Here is a 19252-nt window from a genome sequence, read left to right as displayed (position 1 = left end):
ATTAACTGTATAAACAGAAAAATCGTATAAAATGTTGAATTTCGAAATTTCTATAAAATAACTTTTATAAATTGAAAATTATTCCGAAATAATATTATTTACATCACTAAAAAGTAAGATGTTTTTACTGCTACTGATTTATTCAATACCATTTTTATGAACGATGCTCATTCATAAGTCAGGTGCCATCGTTATCAACGACAGAATATCACTTTTTTTTGTAATGTGCACACATACATTTTAACTTCATTAGCTACAGATAAAGAAGGTATGACTAAAACCTTCCAAAAGAAATCTGTCCCAATAGCGGCCGAACGGTAAATTCACAGAAAAGTGGTATTTTAATCACGGCGAACAGACTGGCCGCTTAAGAGCTTCCGTGGCTTGCTCTATGCTTAACGTGGATAACACTTTCCCTTAGAAAGTCTTCCTTAAAGGCATCCGTTTCATTAGGCAAATATCCCTGGTATGCTCCGCCATAAGCGATCAAACGAAACCAAACCTAAAAGTGCGTATTTTATACCTGCTATGCCAATTCTGGTTGTTAATTTTCCTTCTTTTTCTAATTAATGTTCAGCGCCTATGTTTTCAAAATGTTAAAAGAAAGAAAAGTGATTTCATCAATAAATTTTTGTTAGAGGAAGTAATGGAAAAAACTAATATTTAAAATTCCTATATTAATAATCATCCTAATCATTTTGAATGATTTTCTTCAATGATTTTAAGTGGTTAAAATATTATCATGCATTATAAATATATTCAGTGTGGAATTTTATTCTTGTATTAACGGATTTCTGTAAGATATCTTCAGACTTTAGATCTTTCAGTTAATGACATTTACCATTTCGTAAAAACTGATGGAATTATTGCGCAGTTACGCTTCAAAATTTATTAATTTCCAGCAGTGTAGTATAAAGCAATCGCTACTCAGTTTTAGTTTATTTAATAATAATTTAATAACTGCCTACCCTAGTGTAGTCTCTAGACGTAAATTATAATGCTTGAACAAATTTTCCGTTCGTTAATATAAAAATAACGATAAACAAAGTATTTGTGAATGTTTACCTGGTAAATTCCTGAGATCTTTGAGTGTGGCCTTTGGTAATGATGTATACAAAATCGTGTGTTAGGACGAAAGGTACGCGTTCACGTTTGAAACCAAATTTCTCTTTGAATTTTCCCAGAATGTGCCCAAAATCAACGTGAAATAACTGAAACAAAATGAATAAATATAAACATTTTAATGAAATTAAAGGGATAACATATACAATACTTACAAGTTCAGGCCTTTTTAAACCGTTTAATCCATTTCAGTCAAATTAATAAAAACAATACCATTTTTAGGTGCTTCGACTATACCTTCCAACCATTTTCAGGAATTTTATTTATTACTTTCTTAAAATTCACAATCTCTTTAATTTTATCATAAATTTTAGACACGTCGTGCTATAGGACAACATATGCTAAATAACGAAATACCAAACGAAATATTTGAAAATAATCGACGTTTTATGAACGTTATCGACGTTACTTTTCTTAATAGCTGAATCCAGAAGGTAAGTCGCTTTGGCAATTAAAAAACATACGAAAATTATTTTATTTCCACTCAAATATGGATGGCTTTTATATTTAGTTTCCACCATTATCCTGGTAATTACAAATAGAAATCATTTTTAGTATCCTTTCATCAAAGAATATTACAGCCTGTGATGTAAAGAACTTTCAAAAAAGTTCTTGAAGTTATTAAATGTCATTTTTGAGAAAGTACCAAGTACCTAAAGGTTTCGATATGCGTAAAATATGGAAAGCACTATAAAATTTGGACTACATGTGCAGTGATAAATTTATTTTTATCGAAATATATTGATAAGCTCTGCTCTAACATGTTATCAATCACAGCATTTATCTCACAAAATTGATTATAGTTTTTTGCTGGTATTATGTTCTGCGTAAAATAGAAACGGAAAAATGAGCAATTTTTCACAGGTGATTCTTTTGAATATTTGAAACACTGAAAGCGGTGGATTAAAGCAAACCTATTTTCTCCAAACATCATCTGTGACTGCTAATAAATAAATGCATTTAATTCGCATATGTGCAATGCTTAACTTTAGCACCTCGGTGATATTATTCGCTAACTGAACTTACTGTCTACGTACCCCTCCGCATCAACAATAATAACATCATTTAACTTTACCTGTCCATTGGTTTTGACCATAATGTTATCACTGTGTCTGTCAGCCACGCCCAAGACGTAAGTGGCCACACAGTATCCAGCGCAGGACAACGTGAATTCTTCAGCGGCTTTGCTCAAGCTAGAAAGGAGAAACGTGCTGCTATACATGTAGTATTCTTCAAATAATTAAAAAAATAATAATGTCATTTTAACAACAACAAAAGAATGATTTAATTGGTATCTGAATATTCGGCTGCAGTGAAAAAAAGAACTACACTACGTAGAATTGGGCAGAATAACTGAAATTTCTTTACGAGCTCTTTCAGAAGCGTGTTCACATAAAAAAATGATAAGGTATATCTCCCACCTTCCTAATGTGCCTTCGTGGTGTAGTGGTCAGCACACCGGGCCGGTATTCCAGAGGTCCGTAGTTTGATTCCGGCGAAGGCAATTTTGCTAATTTTTCATCTCTCTTGCTTTCCAATAAAATCCTAATGTCTCTACAAAATTTAGAGAGACTTTCGAATATAAACAAGAATCTATTACCTGAACTTTAAACATTGAACGCAATGAATCGATTTCACTATTTTTGTTCTACTAATACACTATTTTTTTTTCTGTCACTTGCCACTACAATGCAAATACTCGAGCTCCCAGAAAGTTTCTACATTGCAGAAGAATAAAAGTATCTTGACTGCCTTTGACCTATTATTGCATAGCCCCAACAGCCTGCTGATAAAACTTGAAATCCTTCTCTCCTAAAAGGTCTTTAAGTGGAACAAAAAGATGAAAGATTTATGATGCTAAATATGGATTGTATAAAGGATTAGGTATGCTGTGGGATTGCGACCATTCTTCATCTTTTGTACTTAGGCGTCAAAAGATGGGAACATACTTAGCCCTCCCTTTGTTAAACATAAGACGATTCCTTCTCGCAAAAAAGGCTTCTTTTAACATGTGATCACGCTAGAGGAGCTCTTTTAGCATAATAGGTTTATGTATGGAGCTAGGATCCAAAGGGTAGTATCCAATCCAAAGGTAAAGTTTCTTGTCCAGTAAAAAAACCTTCACTGGTGCCATCTAGCGACGCACATCACCATTAACAATTAATTTGCGCAACCAACTAGCTAATTGTTCTCATTACCAAAGATAACTTGCTATTATCCTAAAACTAAAAATGATACACCACCTTCTAGTAAAACGCAGTGTGGTCTTTAGCAATTGTTTCTTTATTATTAACGCTTATTTTAAGTTACATAACGGTTCCTCTGCCGATGATTCTCCGATTGCCGAGAATTTAGGCATGAACGGCAAACAACTTCTCTTCATCGTTTAAATTCTCCACCAACTAGTATGCGGCTCATTTTCAACTCTCACTTGGCCTTCTTAAAAAGCCCTATAATGATCATATACTCTAGACTGAGAGGCCTACAAACTGTCCAAGTTTCGAATAAAGCTGAGACGAAAGATACGTTAGTTAGTGAAAATGTGATGACGATTCTCTGAGCAAGGAATTTAATTTACATTCGGACCGGCATGTTGACTACAACTTAGAGTGTTGGCAAGAAAAATTCACACTACGGTTGGGGTAAACAGACATACAAGTTTTGCCCAATGAGACATAATTCCACTGAAATCTCTATAAGAACACAGCATTAAAATTCCTGTTTATACCTGAACGTCCGTAGTGAATCGTTCAAAAGAAGAACGTCAAGTTATTATTGCTTATAAATAATGAAAATTGGTAAAATTGTTAAAGTTTTCTCGAGACTTTACCTGTTTTCGTCGGGATTATGATCCTTTAACCATGCAAGTAAAGAACCCTTCTTAAATGCTGAGGTAGCAGTGAATCCTTTCTCTTTCTGTATGTTGGCAATAGTGTTCGCGTCCGGAACCACTTCGATGAGACCCATTTTGTGACCGGTGGCGAGGCACTGATAGGGTATCATTCTAAATTAAAGCAAAATTTCCTTTTATTAGATAATGAAAAGTTAATGCTGAAAACTTCACAATGAGTATCCGGTTGAAGGCAAACTATTTTTCAACCTGCGTTGGAAAGATCAGTGGTATTCAAAGTTTATGACAGTGCGATTCAATGAAATTGCAAACGACCTCAAAAATCAATTTCGTGACCCAACAGGAGCGTCGACACTTAGACATATAGCATCAATTCAGATTTTTAGGAAATTTATCCACCTTGCGACCTCGTTATGAATTTTCGCGATTCCAAATGGAATAGCGACCCATAGTTTGAATACCATTGGTATAGGATAAGCAGTGCATCTTTTTTCACAGCTACAGATAGAAGTGAGAGGCATACCAGACCGACACCTCTTGGTCACAATGTGTAGGTCACACTCATAACCGTACTCAAAATTTATTTAGAACAAAGATATATTTTAGCTATGGAGTTCACAAGTACGGGAAGAATATTACATTGCTCCAAAGAAAATATATTCGTTAAAAGATTTTCAACTTTCTTTGTATTTTTGGTGGTAGAATAAAATGAATTTTGTTAATCAAGGATTAGCAAAGTTATGTTATCTTCATTTTGATAAAGAGGAATTGGAGCAGTACTCTATTATCAGAACCAGGAAATGAGTCTGATACACTTAAATAAATTTTCTAATGAAATTATTCAGAAGTCATCAGTTAATAATGAAATTAAATAGTGCATAGTCATTGTTTAGAGCTGCATTGCCATTAAATTTCTAATTAGAACAATAAGAAAAACCTGTTTATGCCTTATAACTGAACTTGGCAAAGACCTGTGTAAGATGTAAGAGCTGCTAATTGTTGCATAATCATCTTTATTTTTTTAACAAGTGCGGAATTTTTTATGGCATACGTTTTGAGTGCGAATTCGTTATTGTCCGGATCCTTTTTAAAATGAAATTTACTTGTTAGTGAGCATTTGAAAACTTACTGAGTGCTGTCTTCTCTTTTCTCACATATGCAGAAATCAGTTAATGAAATTTTTCTATCATGTAAATGTGTAGGGAAGAAGTCGCGCGTCTCAGTTTTATTGTCATGGAGGCAATGTTGGCGCCTCTCGCTGGTTTATGTCTTGGTTCTACTGAAGACAGTAAGTGTTTCTGAGCGCCATCTCAATTTCTTGAGAAACTCTCCACAGTACATATCACAGGTTCACCAAATTCTCGTTAACCAATAATTCCACCAATCAATAACTTTTGGCTTGACCGTATTTTAAGTGCCCCCAACAACTGACACTACAATACAGCCTTTCATAGTTTACTCAGCAAATCAGACTATGATCACTGATTTTTTAGTCCAAAGGGGGGCAATTTGTCCAGAAGGACTATTAATTTCATTTTCGCATTTTACGTTGATTCACTATAAGCGTTGTTTCACTTTTCAAATTGTTGCCATCAAATATTATCGTCCTATATTATATTTAAAGAAATTAAATAATGAAGAATCTGCATAAATGTACGTCTGTTTCTCGCATTGTGATAAAGAAACGGTACCTAGAGCCATCAAATTTTATATAACATAATCCTGCTTCGAATATGAGCATCTGAAAGCCCAAATTTGGAATTGTTTTATTATCAATTTCATATTTTGTAAAACTTTAATGAATTTTTGATTAGCAAACTCATCAATTTCAAAGTGAGCAATGGCAACGTTGTTAAAAAAATATCTTCAGCGCGCGAGACTGTGTATCGGAAATTCTAACGATATGGTGATTTAAAAATTATTTTGCGATATTGTTCTTGAACTGAATTTTATGGTTTAAGTGCGAAGAACATGATATTTAATAAATAAAGGTAACACACAAAACGTTACAAAAAGTCCCTTTGGGCGTAATGTAAAATTTGAAAGCTTTCAGTTTTTTATTTGTTTATTTATTAATTTTTCCTTAAGGGTAGTGTTCAGCTCTGATAGTTCTCAGTATTTTTCATGCAGTATCAGGTTTCTACGAGTTCGTTTTCTGAGTCCGCCACATTTACTTAAAATGAATTTTATTCTTAGTGAAACATATAAAAGGAAACCAAGCGCAATTAAAGTAGTTTTGAAAACTATAAATTATTTATAAGTCTGTCGTGGCAGCAGCAGAAATTGAACAGTTCAGTTGTCGAATGCACGTGAATAAGCTAGAGAAGAAGATGGCTCGTTACCAACAATTTAATGATAAAAATAAATGGACATAGACAAAGGTTATGACTTTGAACACTGCCTCAAAATTTCTAGTCATGTCTTTATAGAATAGATTCCACAGTACAGCCAATGATTTAATTGTTCCTGTTAATTTTACCAGCTTTCTCATGTAATATATCAAAGGCAGAGTTCTTTGATAGGAAGAAAAGGGAAGACAGATTTTGAAACATAGCACAAACTATTTAATTCATTGAAGATTCAAAAGCAGTTATAAGCAAATTTCTCAGTTCTATTCCTTGCACGCAGATTTCGGTCACTCATTAGCTGAACACAATGTGGTGTCGGAAGCATCTCGTAGAAAGGAAGAGCTCTATTATTAATTCTCTCAAGCACTAAAGGTAAAAGTTGGATGGATTCGAAGCATGTTAGAATGGATTTGAACGAAACGAAATTAATGCCATAAGGTGCTTATTTTCTAATACATTCATCAAAGCAGTTTATAGAAGTACTTTTCCATTATGTCCGAGACAATAGCGTAGTTAATCTGTATCGGAAAAATGAAGAAATCCGACTAAGTGTAAGAATAAAATGTGGCCAGCTTTTAATGCATCATCCTCAGCAACTCATCGATGAAGGCTGGATGATAATAAAAGAATTTTGACCATAGTAATCTAAGTTAAGAGAATTATTTATCTATTTCATCAGTCAACAGCTGGATATGAAAATGATCCTGTGAAAATGTGGAATTGTTACAGAGAGAAGTACACAAAACGTTGTAGATGGGTAGAATCACAGACTATACAATATACACCGCAAAGATGACATCCGTCTTAGTTCTTGCCGTAAGGAATTGAACGTCATTTCTGCGGAAATCAATTACATTGGCATACAAGGCCTGTTATTCAGTACATATTATTTTCTTTTGTTACAATATATTTTGAATAGCACAGTATTACATATGAACATTCCTATAACATAAATCAATACTATATATAAGTGAAATTATATTGTATGTATACACATATATGCATTTGGCAGTGCATTAAATGAACTACATTTAGTGTATAAATAAGTCAAATGTAATACATTTAAGTAATGACAATCAACGTAGAAGAAATATTTTTACACTACAGATATATATAGACATTATGCAGCATTGTTATTGGTATTTCATGTGTTAGTTGGCATATTTACTATATTGGAATTAACACTTATATTACGAAAGTTAGATAACTGTATGAACAATGTATTACACCGGATGAGTACAAATATTTTTATATGTCAAGAAGTTGATTCGATGGAACAAAGATTTTTATAACAAAAGAGTTAAATAACTACATATATGTAAAAAAAGATAAATATACATATATATATAAATTAAATACTTATATTGCAGGAGCTGAAACAGTAATTTAGCTATTTGGGGAATGACTGTGATGAGAGATGTTCCAGGTTACTTCGTTTTTGCAGCGCAGTGGGTAGTGATAGCATGTAGTTTCGATAGAGCAACATTGTTAATTTGAATATTATTCCACCACGCTGCCCTAAACGTGGGTGCTGGTTTTTTCTAGATGGAACATTCAAAGTAATAGTGGTCTGTACTGCCCACTTTCCCACAGTCGCAGAATCACAGACTGAACAATGTATTCAAACATTTCATCCATTACTCAAACAGTTCATCAAAAGACTAAGAATTAGAGCTAGAAATCCTTCATAGTTAACCTGTGCAGGTGCGAATTGTGTCCGAAAACTTTAATTAAATTTTGTCTCAGATCGTGATCTTCATAAAAGACACGAAGATAATGAACAGATGAATGCCACTCGCAGATATTCAGTAGATGTTTCGGCGGGACAACGAAAATTGCCAGAACTGTGGGCCAAGCAGTATGGAGGATACAGTTAAATCCAATCAAAAGTTGCAACAGCAAGCAAAAGTAAAACTGGTGTCACTTCTACAAGCTACTTTCAAGAGAGTGTGGAAAGAAACTATGTGTATACTGTTATTTCAAAATCACATAAGTTAATACTAGCAGTCGCGGTCTTTCTGTTATTTAAGATAAGGCGATACAGTATGAGGTATCTTGTATATACTACTTACCTGAGATCTAATCCCTCATCTTTCCACAGTTTGTCCATGATACGAATCATCTGGAGAGTCAACATGTCTTGACGAAGATCTGAATTAAAATACCAAAGAAATGAATCAAGATCTGAAAGTAGATTGATAGCAATGAAACTGATAATTTTATCCACACGAAAATAATATGGAAATATTTAAACTAGTAAAATAAAGTAATATTTGGCATTACCATTGAAAAGCTTCAAATATTTGGGATATTGAGAATAGCGAAATTTTTCATGTTCAGTTTACTCCATCAGTTTTCTTGCTGCTGACTTTAAATAAGATTTAAATTAGGCAAAATACATCCTTACCTGAATTTGGAAGGTTGCTCTATATACTTGCTAAGATTTCAGATAAAATTCAAGCTCATTAACAAAATCGCTAGTATAACGAGTTTTCAGGTACTATGGCCATGTATAATCTCGTATTGTGAAGCTAGTAAAACCTGAACGATAAGTCGTTTTTGGTAAACAAAATTTGCATTGCATTTAGAACTGTCAGCATCAGTGTTCCTATCTAGTTTTCATTATTTCCTTAATATTCGAATATTTAATATGCGTGTTCTCAGAGTCCCTTTAATTCAGCGAAAATGTTAACGAATGATGCCTCACTAAAGACCTGTCAAGAAATAAATGAGTCTCAGGACAGCTAGGATCTCACAGATAATCACTGCCATAAAACACTGATCAGTTACTATTCCTAATTAATGTAAAATTGCGAAGTAAGAAATTATCAGTCGTATACAGTTAGTCACAAAAGTCTGCGTACAGACTAAATTTTAAATTAAAAAAACACTTAAAGCATAGAAAAATGTATTTTAATCATTGAATTTTTTTTCTTCTATTAGCTAAAATTGTAAGCTTAAATAAAAAGTAAATAATATCAGTGTAATACATTTTACATTTTTTCAAAAATGTATTTTGTCAAAAAAACTCAGAAATTCCCTCCAATAAGTCTGCGTACACTTTAAAAAATAAAAGCAAAATATAAGTTTTTTACATTACTTCAATACTTTGTAGGATCTTTATTCTTCAAAACAGCTTGCAGACGTCTGGGCATTGACTGAACTAGTTTTTCCGTGTCATCCGATGTAAATTTCGCCCATTCTTCCTGCAATTTACTAATTAGCTTATTTCGCGACGTAATATTGTGTTTTCGAATTTGTTTCTCCAATTTTGCCCACAAATGTTCGATTGGATTGAGGTCTGGTGACTGTGGAGGAGTACGCAACTGTCTTGGAGTGTGATAGAGGAGATATTCCTTCACAGTTTTAGCTGTATGTTTCGGGTCGTTACCTTGTTGGAAAATAAAGGTATTAGAAAGGTTTAAATTTCGAGCACTGTCGCGTAGATTTTTCTTCAGAATATCCAGATAAACATACTTATCCATGACTTCATCAATAATGTGAAAATTTCCTACTCCTTTCGACGACATACACCACCATACTACCACACCGCCAACTCCATGTTTGACAGTTGGATTTAAATTTCTCAGATTCAGTTCTGTTCCTGGTTTTCTCCATACAATAGGGTGGCCATCAACTTTAAATATTGTAAATTTAATTTCATCTGACCAAATTACATTGTTCCAGAAGTCCTGCGAAGAGTTTAAATATGTTTTGGCAAAAGCAATTCTTTTCTTTCTATTTGTCTCGGAAATGTATGGCATATACCTAGGTTTGCGTCCATGATAATCGGACTTTCGCAGCACTTTTCGTACAGTTTCAGGAGAAATTTCCTTGTTGCTATGTTGCTAGTTAAAAAAATGTCTTTTGCAATGCTTGCAGCAGAAAGTTTAGGATTTTGTTTAATCCGTAAAAGAATTTTTCTTTCTTCTCTCTGCCTTAGCTTCTTCGGTCTTCCACATTTTGGTTTTACAGCAAGCCTACCAGTGTCAAGATAGTTTTGAATAACTCTTTGCACACTAGAAAATGGTTTTCCAATGGTTTTACCAATATAACGAAGAGTTTTACCTTCATCTCTCAATTTGATAATTAGTTGTCTCGTAACTAAAGGAATTTCTTTATTGGTTGTCAATTTCGTCAAAGAAAATAGAAATAGCAATTTCCAATCAACGTGAAATTTGCTTCGGAGGTCAATGACCTTGAAAGTGTAACCTTCTTTGCATTCTCAAATTTGAAGTTTAAAAGTTAGATAAGAAATCCCCCGCTTCCTTCGCGTTGTACGCAAACTTTATTGGCTTTGATTTCTGGCCACTTATCTTTTAAAAATTAGTGTGCATAAATTATTAAATATGAAAATATTACAGTTAAATAATTTCAAAGTCCCTTATTGAAACTAAATATTTAAGAAATAAAACTTTAATAAACTACCCTTTTCGCGCCTTAAAATTTGGATTTTATATTACTTTTCTTGATGTATGCAGACTTTATTGACTAACTGTATGTACATCGTACCTACACAATTTTAGTACTTTGAAGAAACTTTTTCGAGAAACAACTTTTTCCCAGTGCAAATTGAATGGGAAGTTTCTAGGTTTAACAGTTGCGTTTTGTGATTTGTTTTGCGTATACAGCATATATCACGATTCTGAGAAGGAAATAGTACTGGCAGATCTGTTTCACATTGGAAAAAAAGATTATGCTTCTTTACAATATATTTCTATGTATTCTGCCTTGTATTTCTTAAGGAAAGTGTTTCTCACAAAAATTTCAATCTTCAGTTTTTGTAAGGCTGCAGAAAGCATTCACACTCATACTTGGCTCACCAGAGGCAGAGCGATGAAGTCACTGAACACGGGTACTTCGACTTGGGTTCATTTCTAGGTGAACAGGTGTGCTACAAGGGCATTTTCGTTAGTTTTCTAGTGTGTAACATGGATAAGAGCGAGTTTTCCTTACAGCAGTATTCCCCAAAATATATTCTACAAAACATCACTAAGTGTACCGTGAAGAATGATGAAACTGAGGTTAAAGAACAACGAAATTGTCTGCTTTTGTGCATTTAATACATTTTAAAACAAATCTTAATATAAACAGAAAACATAAACTAAAATGGTTTACTAACTAAAGTGTAATATTTTTATAATTAAAATCAGTTTTAGAAACTAAAAATTTTTCCACGATGAGAAGAGTTTGAGAAAAGCTACCTTAAAGTGGCCTGCACAAAGGCATCCCTTCCCTTAGGCAAGAAACCCTCGAAAGCACTGCCGTAAACAAACCAACAAATCTCATTCACTGCCTGATTCCTCCCTAAAACTCATTTTTTAGAAATATTTTTAAGTTTCTGGTTACGGTTTTCTAAATTTTTCCAGTGTTATAGCTCATTCGCGTATCTGTGAATTTTCTTTGCGTTTGGATAGGTCGTCTTAAAGCTCGATGAATCCGATGCCAAGGATATGGCTGGAGATCTTTGAGGTAATACTTCCACCTAGGGAACAGAACTTAGTCTTCAGGCTCCAAATCTGGTGAATAAGAATGTGGTTGAGAAATTGCGACATTTTTCTTTGCTAGAAACTTCTTGACTAAAACGAAATTATGAAACAAAATATTGTCCGCAACAGAAACTAATCATTGAATTGAATTTTTTCTGGCTTAACGCACTTAATTCTCTTCCGAATTATATCTTTTTCAAAAACGGATTACGAACTGTTCCTCAGGGACTATTTCCTTGTGAAATGCCCTTTTCCAATTAAATTATATCATCAACATTCTTTATTGGAGATTTTTGAAACCAAAGTCCCTACCGGTATAGTGAGCCTTCTGAAACCCGAGTAGATGATTACGTTTTGTTTCAGGATCTTAAGCAAAGACTAATTTTCATCTCTAGTGTCAATTTATTTGAAACTGTAAGCGTTAGTTTCCGCTTTACAGCAAAGCTTAGTAGCGTACTGTCCTACTCCCTAGCATTTTCGCACACGTTTTTGAAAATTTCTTTTAAGTATTCACGTAATTTTCGCCTTCCTCAAGACGTTCAAGAAAGAGGGCTATTCTAAATTTTAAACTGAATAAGTTTACGCAGGGATTACATGTGCTTTGCTAATTGATTTGAACTTGGATTTTGAGTGCATGGGATAAGACAGACTCAGCGGTGACGTCGGTGACGACGGTGGCAGACGACACAGATAAAACTTCTAGTAGCATTATATATACTGTGGACAATGCTGATGGAACGAGACGGCTTCCGTCCTAATGCGACCTTAATGGCGCCTATCGGAATTAGTGTCGCCCCGCCCTTGAATCAATCCACAATGTTGCGATCTCACAGAGCAAGGTCAGATATGGCAGTACCAGTACGGTCCCTGCCGAGCTTTACTCTGTCCCGAGAGCCCTCAGGCCTTCTGTAAAGTCTGTTATTATGTCCCCGTGGTTGAAACTGCCTCTCCTGAGTACACCCCCGGGGGATATTTGTTGTGGACAACAGAAAGGCAAGCGAGATTCAAGATATATGGATGAGTAAATGAAGATAACTTATTAGAGAGTGTAATATTAATATTACTGTGTGTTCTTATTCGAATGTAGCTTTCTTTTAAATAAATAACATTATAATAGTTATCTGAAATTTATTCGTGATTACTTTTCATTTTTTTGTTTTTATCGTAACCACGTCCTTTGGAAGTTAAATTATTCACACAATTTACCTCTCTCGATTTTCTTACGGTAAATTTAACAAAAAAGGGGGGAGGAATGTGCGAGTAAATACTGTAGTCTTCAGTCAACTTTCGAATGCATGACAACAAATATTCACTGAATCAAAGCAAGCAAGTAACTGCATAGAAAAGTCTATCCGTAAGCAGACGAAATTTAGAAAAATGTTGAGATGTCGTTGCAGTAAGTGCTGCCAATTATCTTTTAGCAGGTTTGCTAGACCTTGTTAAAAATAAATGGAAATTTGTGGATACTCTGTGTATGTATGTCAAACAACAATCAGCGATCATACAGTAAGAAACAATCAAAGAATTAATGGAGAATACTTAAAGACAGCTTTTCTACAGATTTTAAACTTTAGATCTAGAGAGATACAATTCTATTATAATGATGTTTTAACTAAAAAATATATCATATTTAGCATAATGAAAGAATATTTAAAAACCTAATTGCTCAGTTAAAATATAAAGTAATAATAATATAAATTAAATTGATTAAACTTATTTTCAGTTGATCTATATTTATGATTGAAAATGGGATTTTTACCGTCTCCATTCTTGAAGATGAGAAAGAGATCCTTCCCGCATGTGTCTGTGTTCTCGAAGGCTAGCCACAAAGGTTTCAGTTTTGAGTCCAAAAATTTACACTTCTCTACTCTAGCAGAAAGGAAAATAAGTCAGTATATTGTGTCGAATCTCAACTAATTTTAGCGCATAACAAGTTAAATAGGTTAACTCCGTTCCTTTATAATAAGATTAGTTGTAAAATATAGGAAATTCTTAAGACTAATCAGTTTCTAAGCTAAAACGTTTCTTTTCCGCTAGAACCGCACCTCTTGAACATTTCTGTTTGTTTTAGCGTTATTTAGTCGGCAGGAAACGTCTCCATTTTTCTTGGCTATAACTAACAGATTTTAATAATCACTGCTCGCGCAATCGCATTTTTTGAGTAATCGCTTTTTTGGTTATTTCCTCCTCGCGAAGTATCGCAAGTTTAATTTGGCGTTTTTCTTGGCGATAACTGACTTGATAACAATTGCTGACTCACCCACCTTTTTTTATTTATTTAATCATGCAATGAATTTTACTTCTTGAGATTTGTAATAGTTCTTCTAAAGTCATTCTTATTTCCTTGATCCAGGCACTAGGTGAGGTAAAGCAAAATGGCACGATAAACGCCAAAGAGGTCCTGTGTCTGCAATTAAACTCTTATTTAATTGAATTTAGGCGGTGTCTCGTGCATTCCAAAGGCAAAATGTTCTCTGCAATGCCAAATGCCATTTTTAACTTTATTCCTGCTGTTTAGTCTTACATGATTCTCTTTTTAGTTGAGCGTTTATTAATTACTAGTGTATTTGGTTTAGTTTCAGATTTTCGGTTTGGGACTTTACTTACTCATTTAAGAAGCAATATATATATATATATATATATATATATATATATATATAAAACCATATTTCCCCCTTAAACTCCCTTCCTCCCACGTGTTTCCCTTTACTATTAATTTCTTTGAAAGAGTTTTAGTGACGAAACGAATAGATGTTTAACAGAAAATTACTGAAAAGGAGAAAACCTTCAAAAAATAAAACGAAATATTTAGAGCGGGGAGAACGTTTAGCATCGAGACAAAAACAAGCCAAAGGAAATAATTGAAAATGCTCCAATATGGTCAATATGGCTTTAAGGGAAAAGTACCACTAAAGGTACGCAAAATCTAAACACACAAAGCTATTGTGTACCGCTAAAGGTACACAGAAGAACTTCGGAATTTCTTCCATAGCCACATACACACGAGCGAAACAAATAAAATACAGACACTCAGTACGACCTTCAATTTACAGCCTATTCACATATGTGAAAATTTGAGTCTAGCAATGTTTTCTGATGCTTATTTTTTTTTGAAGGACGGTTGAAAGTTTAGAGTTCGCTGATTAGAATATGTAGTTGACATCATTCTGATCCGACAATAGGATTATTATTGAACTTTCATATTCTGAAGATTAGCCTCACGCGCGGCTAGCCGCATAAAATAAGTACTACAAACATGAAAAATATAAAGTGATTTTAAAAAGCCCAGCTAGTGTAATTTCATTGATCCAGCTGTTAATTAATAACACTGTCTCGCAGATATAGTGGTTAGTGAAGCTGACTGCCATACCGATGGGCCAGAGTTCGAATTCCGGAGCGTTTATAAGCATATAATGACTGTGCGACAAAAGAGCACTCAAAATACAAGGCGAAAAAATTTTCTATAGAGAGGCCGATGGTAGGAGAAGTGTGAGGGAAGACTCCCCCCCGCCCACGTACTTTTCTCAAAATTGGGTCGGAGCTGAACGGTTACCTAGGTTCAACAACATCTCAATCTTCCGTGGTACTACAAAAGTGCTGCCGTAGCTTCTACCTGTGCCCGTTAACTAATAATTAATTATTAATGTTGCCAGCCGGTATAATACTCAGTGATGCTTGACTGCTTTCCGATGGATTCGGGGTCGAATCTCGGAGAAGGTATGTTGTGTTTATGAGTGCATAACGTTTGTGCGAACATGGGAGGCACGCAATATGCATGCCGAACCAAAAGTACTATAGAGTGATTGGAGGTAAGGGAAGAAGGCAGATCCTCAGACCGTCCCCTGCTGTGTTCTGTACGAAATTTGGTGCGAAATTTAGTTAGCAAGGCCTGGCGATACTAAAGGTACCTTCGGGAATACTCAGATGCGGCCTTGCTTCAACCCACACTTGTTAATTAACAGTAATGAAGAAGAAGAACTTATTTTAAATCGGTTAGCTTGTTAATCAATAATGATGTTCATACAGACGCTGATACAAACAGGCGTTCATACAAACATACTGATTGTGCATTATTTAATACGAGAGATAAAGTGATTTTGTGTCTACATTTCCTCATGGGTCGAAACCATTGCAGTTAATTCCAAATACTTCCCTCCGAGCGTTACAGGTTTAGCCCTGAAATTTCAAAGTTCCTCAAAATGTCATGAATAAGTGGCATTTTCTTGATTTTAATTAAGAAATGACCCTCTCATTTTGTACCTTGATTCCTTTTCTTCCAATATACATCCAAACCGAAATCAGATACATTAAAAACTAGCAGAGATTCTCATGTATAATGAATATAGAAGGCAGCCTTCCATGCGGAATTTTCCGGCCGTAACGCTGAGAGAGTTAATATTGCTTTATATTTATATTACGATTGAAAACTCTTCCATGATTATACAGCTCTGTATCTCATTTTTCGAAACTGATTCTAAATTTTCTCAATTCTAAAGATGCACAAGTAGAAATTCTGTACGTTTTTGCAATATTTTCCAGAAATTCGTTTAAATAGTATAATAGTATGTCTGATCTCGAATCGCATAAACAACTATAAAGTCCGTTAAAGATAAAGATATTTTGATAAATATGGCTACCATAGAATTAAATATATGCAATAAGCGTTAAGTCTGCAAAGACAAAATTAATTACTGTTTAAAAAACAAACTCAGATGAGTACCGTACATACATATGTATACACCATATATACAGTGGTGGCCAAAATTGTGGTCACTTTTCGAAATTTTTATGTTTTTGAACTTTGTATGCTTATAGAAAACGTTACGTTTCACAAAATGCAAATTTGTATATATCATTTTAAAGAGAATTTATTACTGAATTCAATACAAAACACAAAATTCAATTATTTACAATACAAAAAAAGTTAAAAGATTTAGTTATCGATATTAGACAGTTATCATTAGATAGTTATCGATATACATTAGATAGTGATGATTGCAGTGAGTTATCAGTACTTAGTAGGATACCCTTTATTTTTGATTACAGCTTCACATCGACGTTTCATTGATCTGACAAGAGTTTTAAGCTCTTCTTTCGTTATTACATGATGCCAGGAAACAATTATAGCCTCAATTACTCTCCTTTTATTTGATGGGCGCCTCATTCGGACAAGAGTTTTCAAACGGTGCCACAAATTTTCGATAGGATTGAGGTCAGGACTATTTCCTGGCCATGACAACAATTTAATGCTCTTTGTACGAAACCACTCTTTCGATATTTTGGCCGTGTGGCAAGGAGCAGAATCCTGCTGAAAAATAAACGAAGCATTGTTGGGAAAGAGATCTCTGATGGAAGGTAGAAGTTTTGGTTCTAGAATAGTGTCAATGTATTTTCTGGCATTCAGTGTCGTGTCCTATCGATGACATGAAGGCGAACAATACCATCTGCTGACGTGCATGACCAAATCATAACACTAACTGGGTTCTTCACAGTTGCTTGAATGCAGTCAGGATGTAGCTCTTCTCCTATTCTACGTCTTCCATATTTTCGCCCATCACTACAGAATAACGATATCTTAGTTTCATCACTCCATATCACTTGTGACCACTGATCATCTGTTCAATTAATGTGTTCCTTTGCCCACTGTAGTATTTTTTTTTCGTTGCTGAAAATTAAGATACGGCTTTTTTTGTGGAATTCCACCTCTCAGTCCAACATCTGTTAATCTTCTCCTGATTGTTCTTGAACTGACAGAAACACCAGCATCATTCAGATCACTTCTCATGGCCGCTGATGATGTTTTTCTATCTTGGAGACTTAGTCTTTTTATTCTTCTGTCATCAATAGATGTGGTGCACCTTTTTCGGCCTTTTTCTTCTTTGTTTTTTATTGAATTTGTCTCCTGATGTCGTAAACAAAACTTTCGGACTCCAGATGTAGTCACTGAACCACCCACCTGTCTTGCAATTTCAGCATAGGAAAGACCACTTTCTCGTAACACAATAATATTACATCTCTTTCTAGGTGTCCAATCTACTCTTTTATTTGATGTCATTGCTTCTTGACTAAATATTAAAATTTTTTACCAAAATTCCTACTTGGAATTGCAGTGTATAAGAAACAGGTCCTCCTTCTACAGAACAAAGCAAAATAATGAATTGTTTCAAGTGTAAACATGATGTCAGCTTCTACTGGCAGTTACTAACATTTGATTGGTTCTCAGAACAAGAACAGTGATTGGCCAGGAAAGCTAGACATTACAAACCACTTCATAACTGTGTTTTTTATTTATATTAAAGTACATATAACTTTTTTTGTATTGCAAATAATTGAATTTTGTGTTTTGTATTGAATTCAGTAATAAATTCTCTTTAAAATGATATATACAAGTCTGCATTTTGCGAAGCGTAACATCTTCTATAAGCATACAAAGTTCAAAAACATAAAAATTTCCAAAAGTGTTCACAATTATGGCCACCACTGTATATGTAGCTTTTAGGCTTCGTCGTAAAGAAAAGGGGTGAGCGTCATACGGCGAAGATACCTAAAAATTAAAACGTGTAATTTGAAATTATAGGTGCGCCTCATACACTTTGGGAGTTATATTCCGGAATGTACGGTGCTTAATGTCTCTAAGTGTATAGTTTCCTACAGACACTACGTAGAAGTTTATAAACCATTACGTAAACCAGCAACCTTTCCTGGCTGAGGGTCAAAATCAACCAAAATGAGTGTATTAAGAATACGTTTCGGGTCAATAGCATTTTCAATTTAAGATAAATTTTATTGAGAAAATAATTAAAACACGCTTTAAACATAAATTTGAAATTATAATTCTAATTATTAGAAAAATAAACATTTAAAATTGAATGAACTTTATTTTTGTCTTTTATGCCATTGCTTTCCCTGATGCTGAACTTGTGACGTCAATTTAGTGAAGTCTGGCTTAGTTAGTCTCTTAAGACAAGTTCAAGCATCTGAATCTTCAGTAGTTAAGTTGCTTTTGTTCTTACTTAAAATAAATAAATTTCATGTGTGAAAATATTTGCTCACATTTATAAACTGAACCGAATGCGGTCAAAATAGCAAAGCCGATTTTTTTTCGAATTATAGATTATGGGTCGGTATTTTTAAACTTATCGATTTCTCCTTGAAATTATATTATAATTTTTATTTAAAAAAATTCATGTTCGTTACTGAAATTTCGTTATCAATCAAAATATTATAGTTGTTTATTTTCGGTTTATTTCTTTCGATTCATTCTTTAAGTTTCTTTTCGTGTTTATCTTTTATAATTTATTATTATATATTATACGTTATTTTCGGAACTCAAGTAGGTCACTTGAAATTATGAAATGGATCACTTGGTGACCCGTGGGTTAGATTACCGAGGCCTGAAGCAGACAATTGTTACATTGACTTATTAAAAATACAGATACTTA

At 34.0% G+C, this 19252-nt stretch overlaps 1 protein-coding gene across 4 annotated transcripts in view; it reads right to left on the bottom strand.

Moving 5' to 3' along the window:
* The window catches only part of Pi3K92E (phosphatidylinositol 3-kinase 92E), a 122091-nt gene that overhangs the window by 3220 nt on the left and 99619 nt on the right, over nucleotides 1-19252 (bottom strand). For all 4 annotated transcript variants that reach the window (XM_085825519.1, XM_085825521.1, XM_085825520.1 and 1 more), the window contains 5 exons: nucleotides 13570-13679; nucleotides 8394-8472; nucleotides 3953-4126; nucleotides 2198-2315; nucleotides 1066-1211 (listed from right to left, as the gene is read on the bottom strand). In XM_085825519.1, the coding sequence (XP_085681645.1) occupies nucleotides 1066-1211; nucleotides 2198-2315; nucleotides 3953-4126; nucleotides 8394-8472; nucleotides 13570-13679 (627 nt within the window). The remainder of the gene's footprint in view (nucleotides 1-1065; nucleotides 1212-2197; nucleotides 2316-3952; nucleotides 4127-8393; nucleotides 8473-13569; nucleotides 13680-19252) is intronic.

The sequence above is a fragment of the Stegodyphus dumicola genome, chromosome 10 (genome assembly GCF_044657685.1).
Source record: "Stegodyphus dumicola isolate Sdum_Otavi_A_Nest chromosome 10, ASM4465768v1".
Classification (NCBI taxonomy): Eukaryota; Metazoa; Arthropoda; class Arachnida; order Araneae; family Eresidae; genus Stegodyphus; species Stegodyphus dumicola.
The sequence above is the reverse complement of the archived record's forward strand: the minus strand, read 5'-3'. Positions and strand labels throughout refer to the sequence as shown.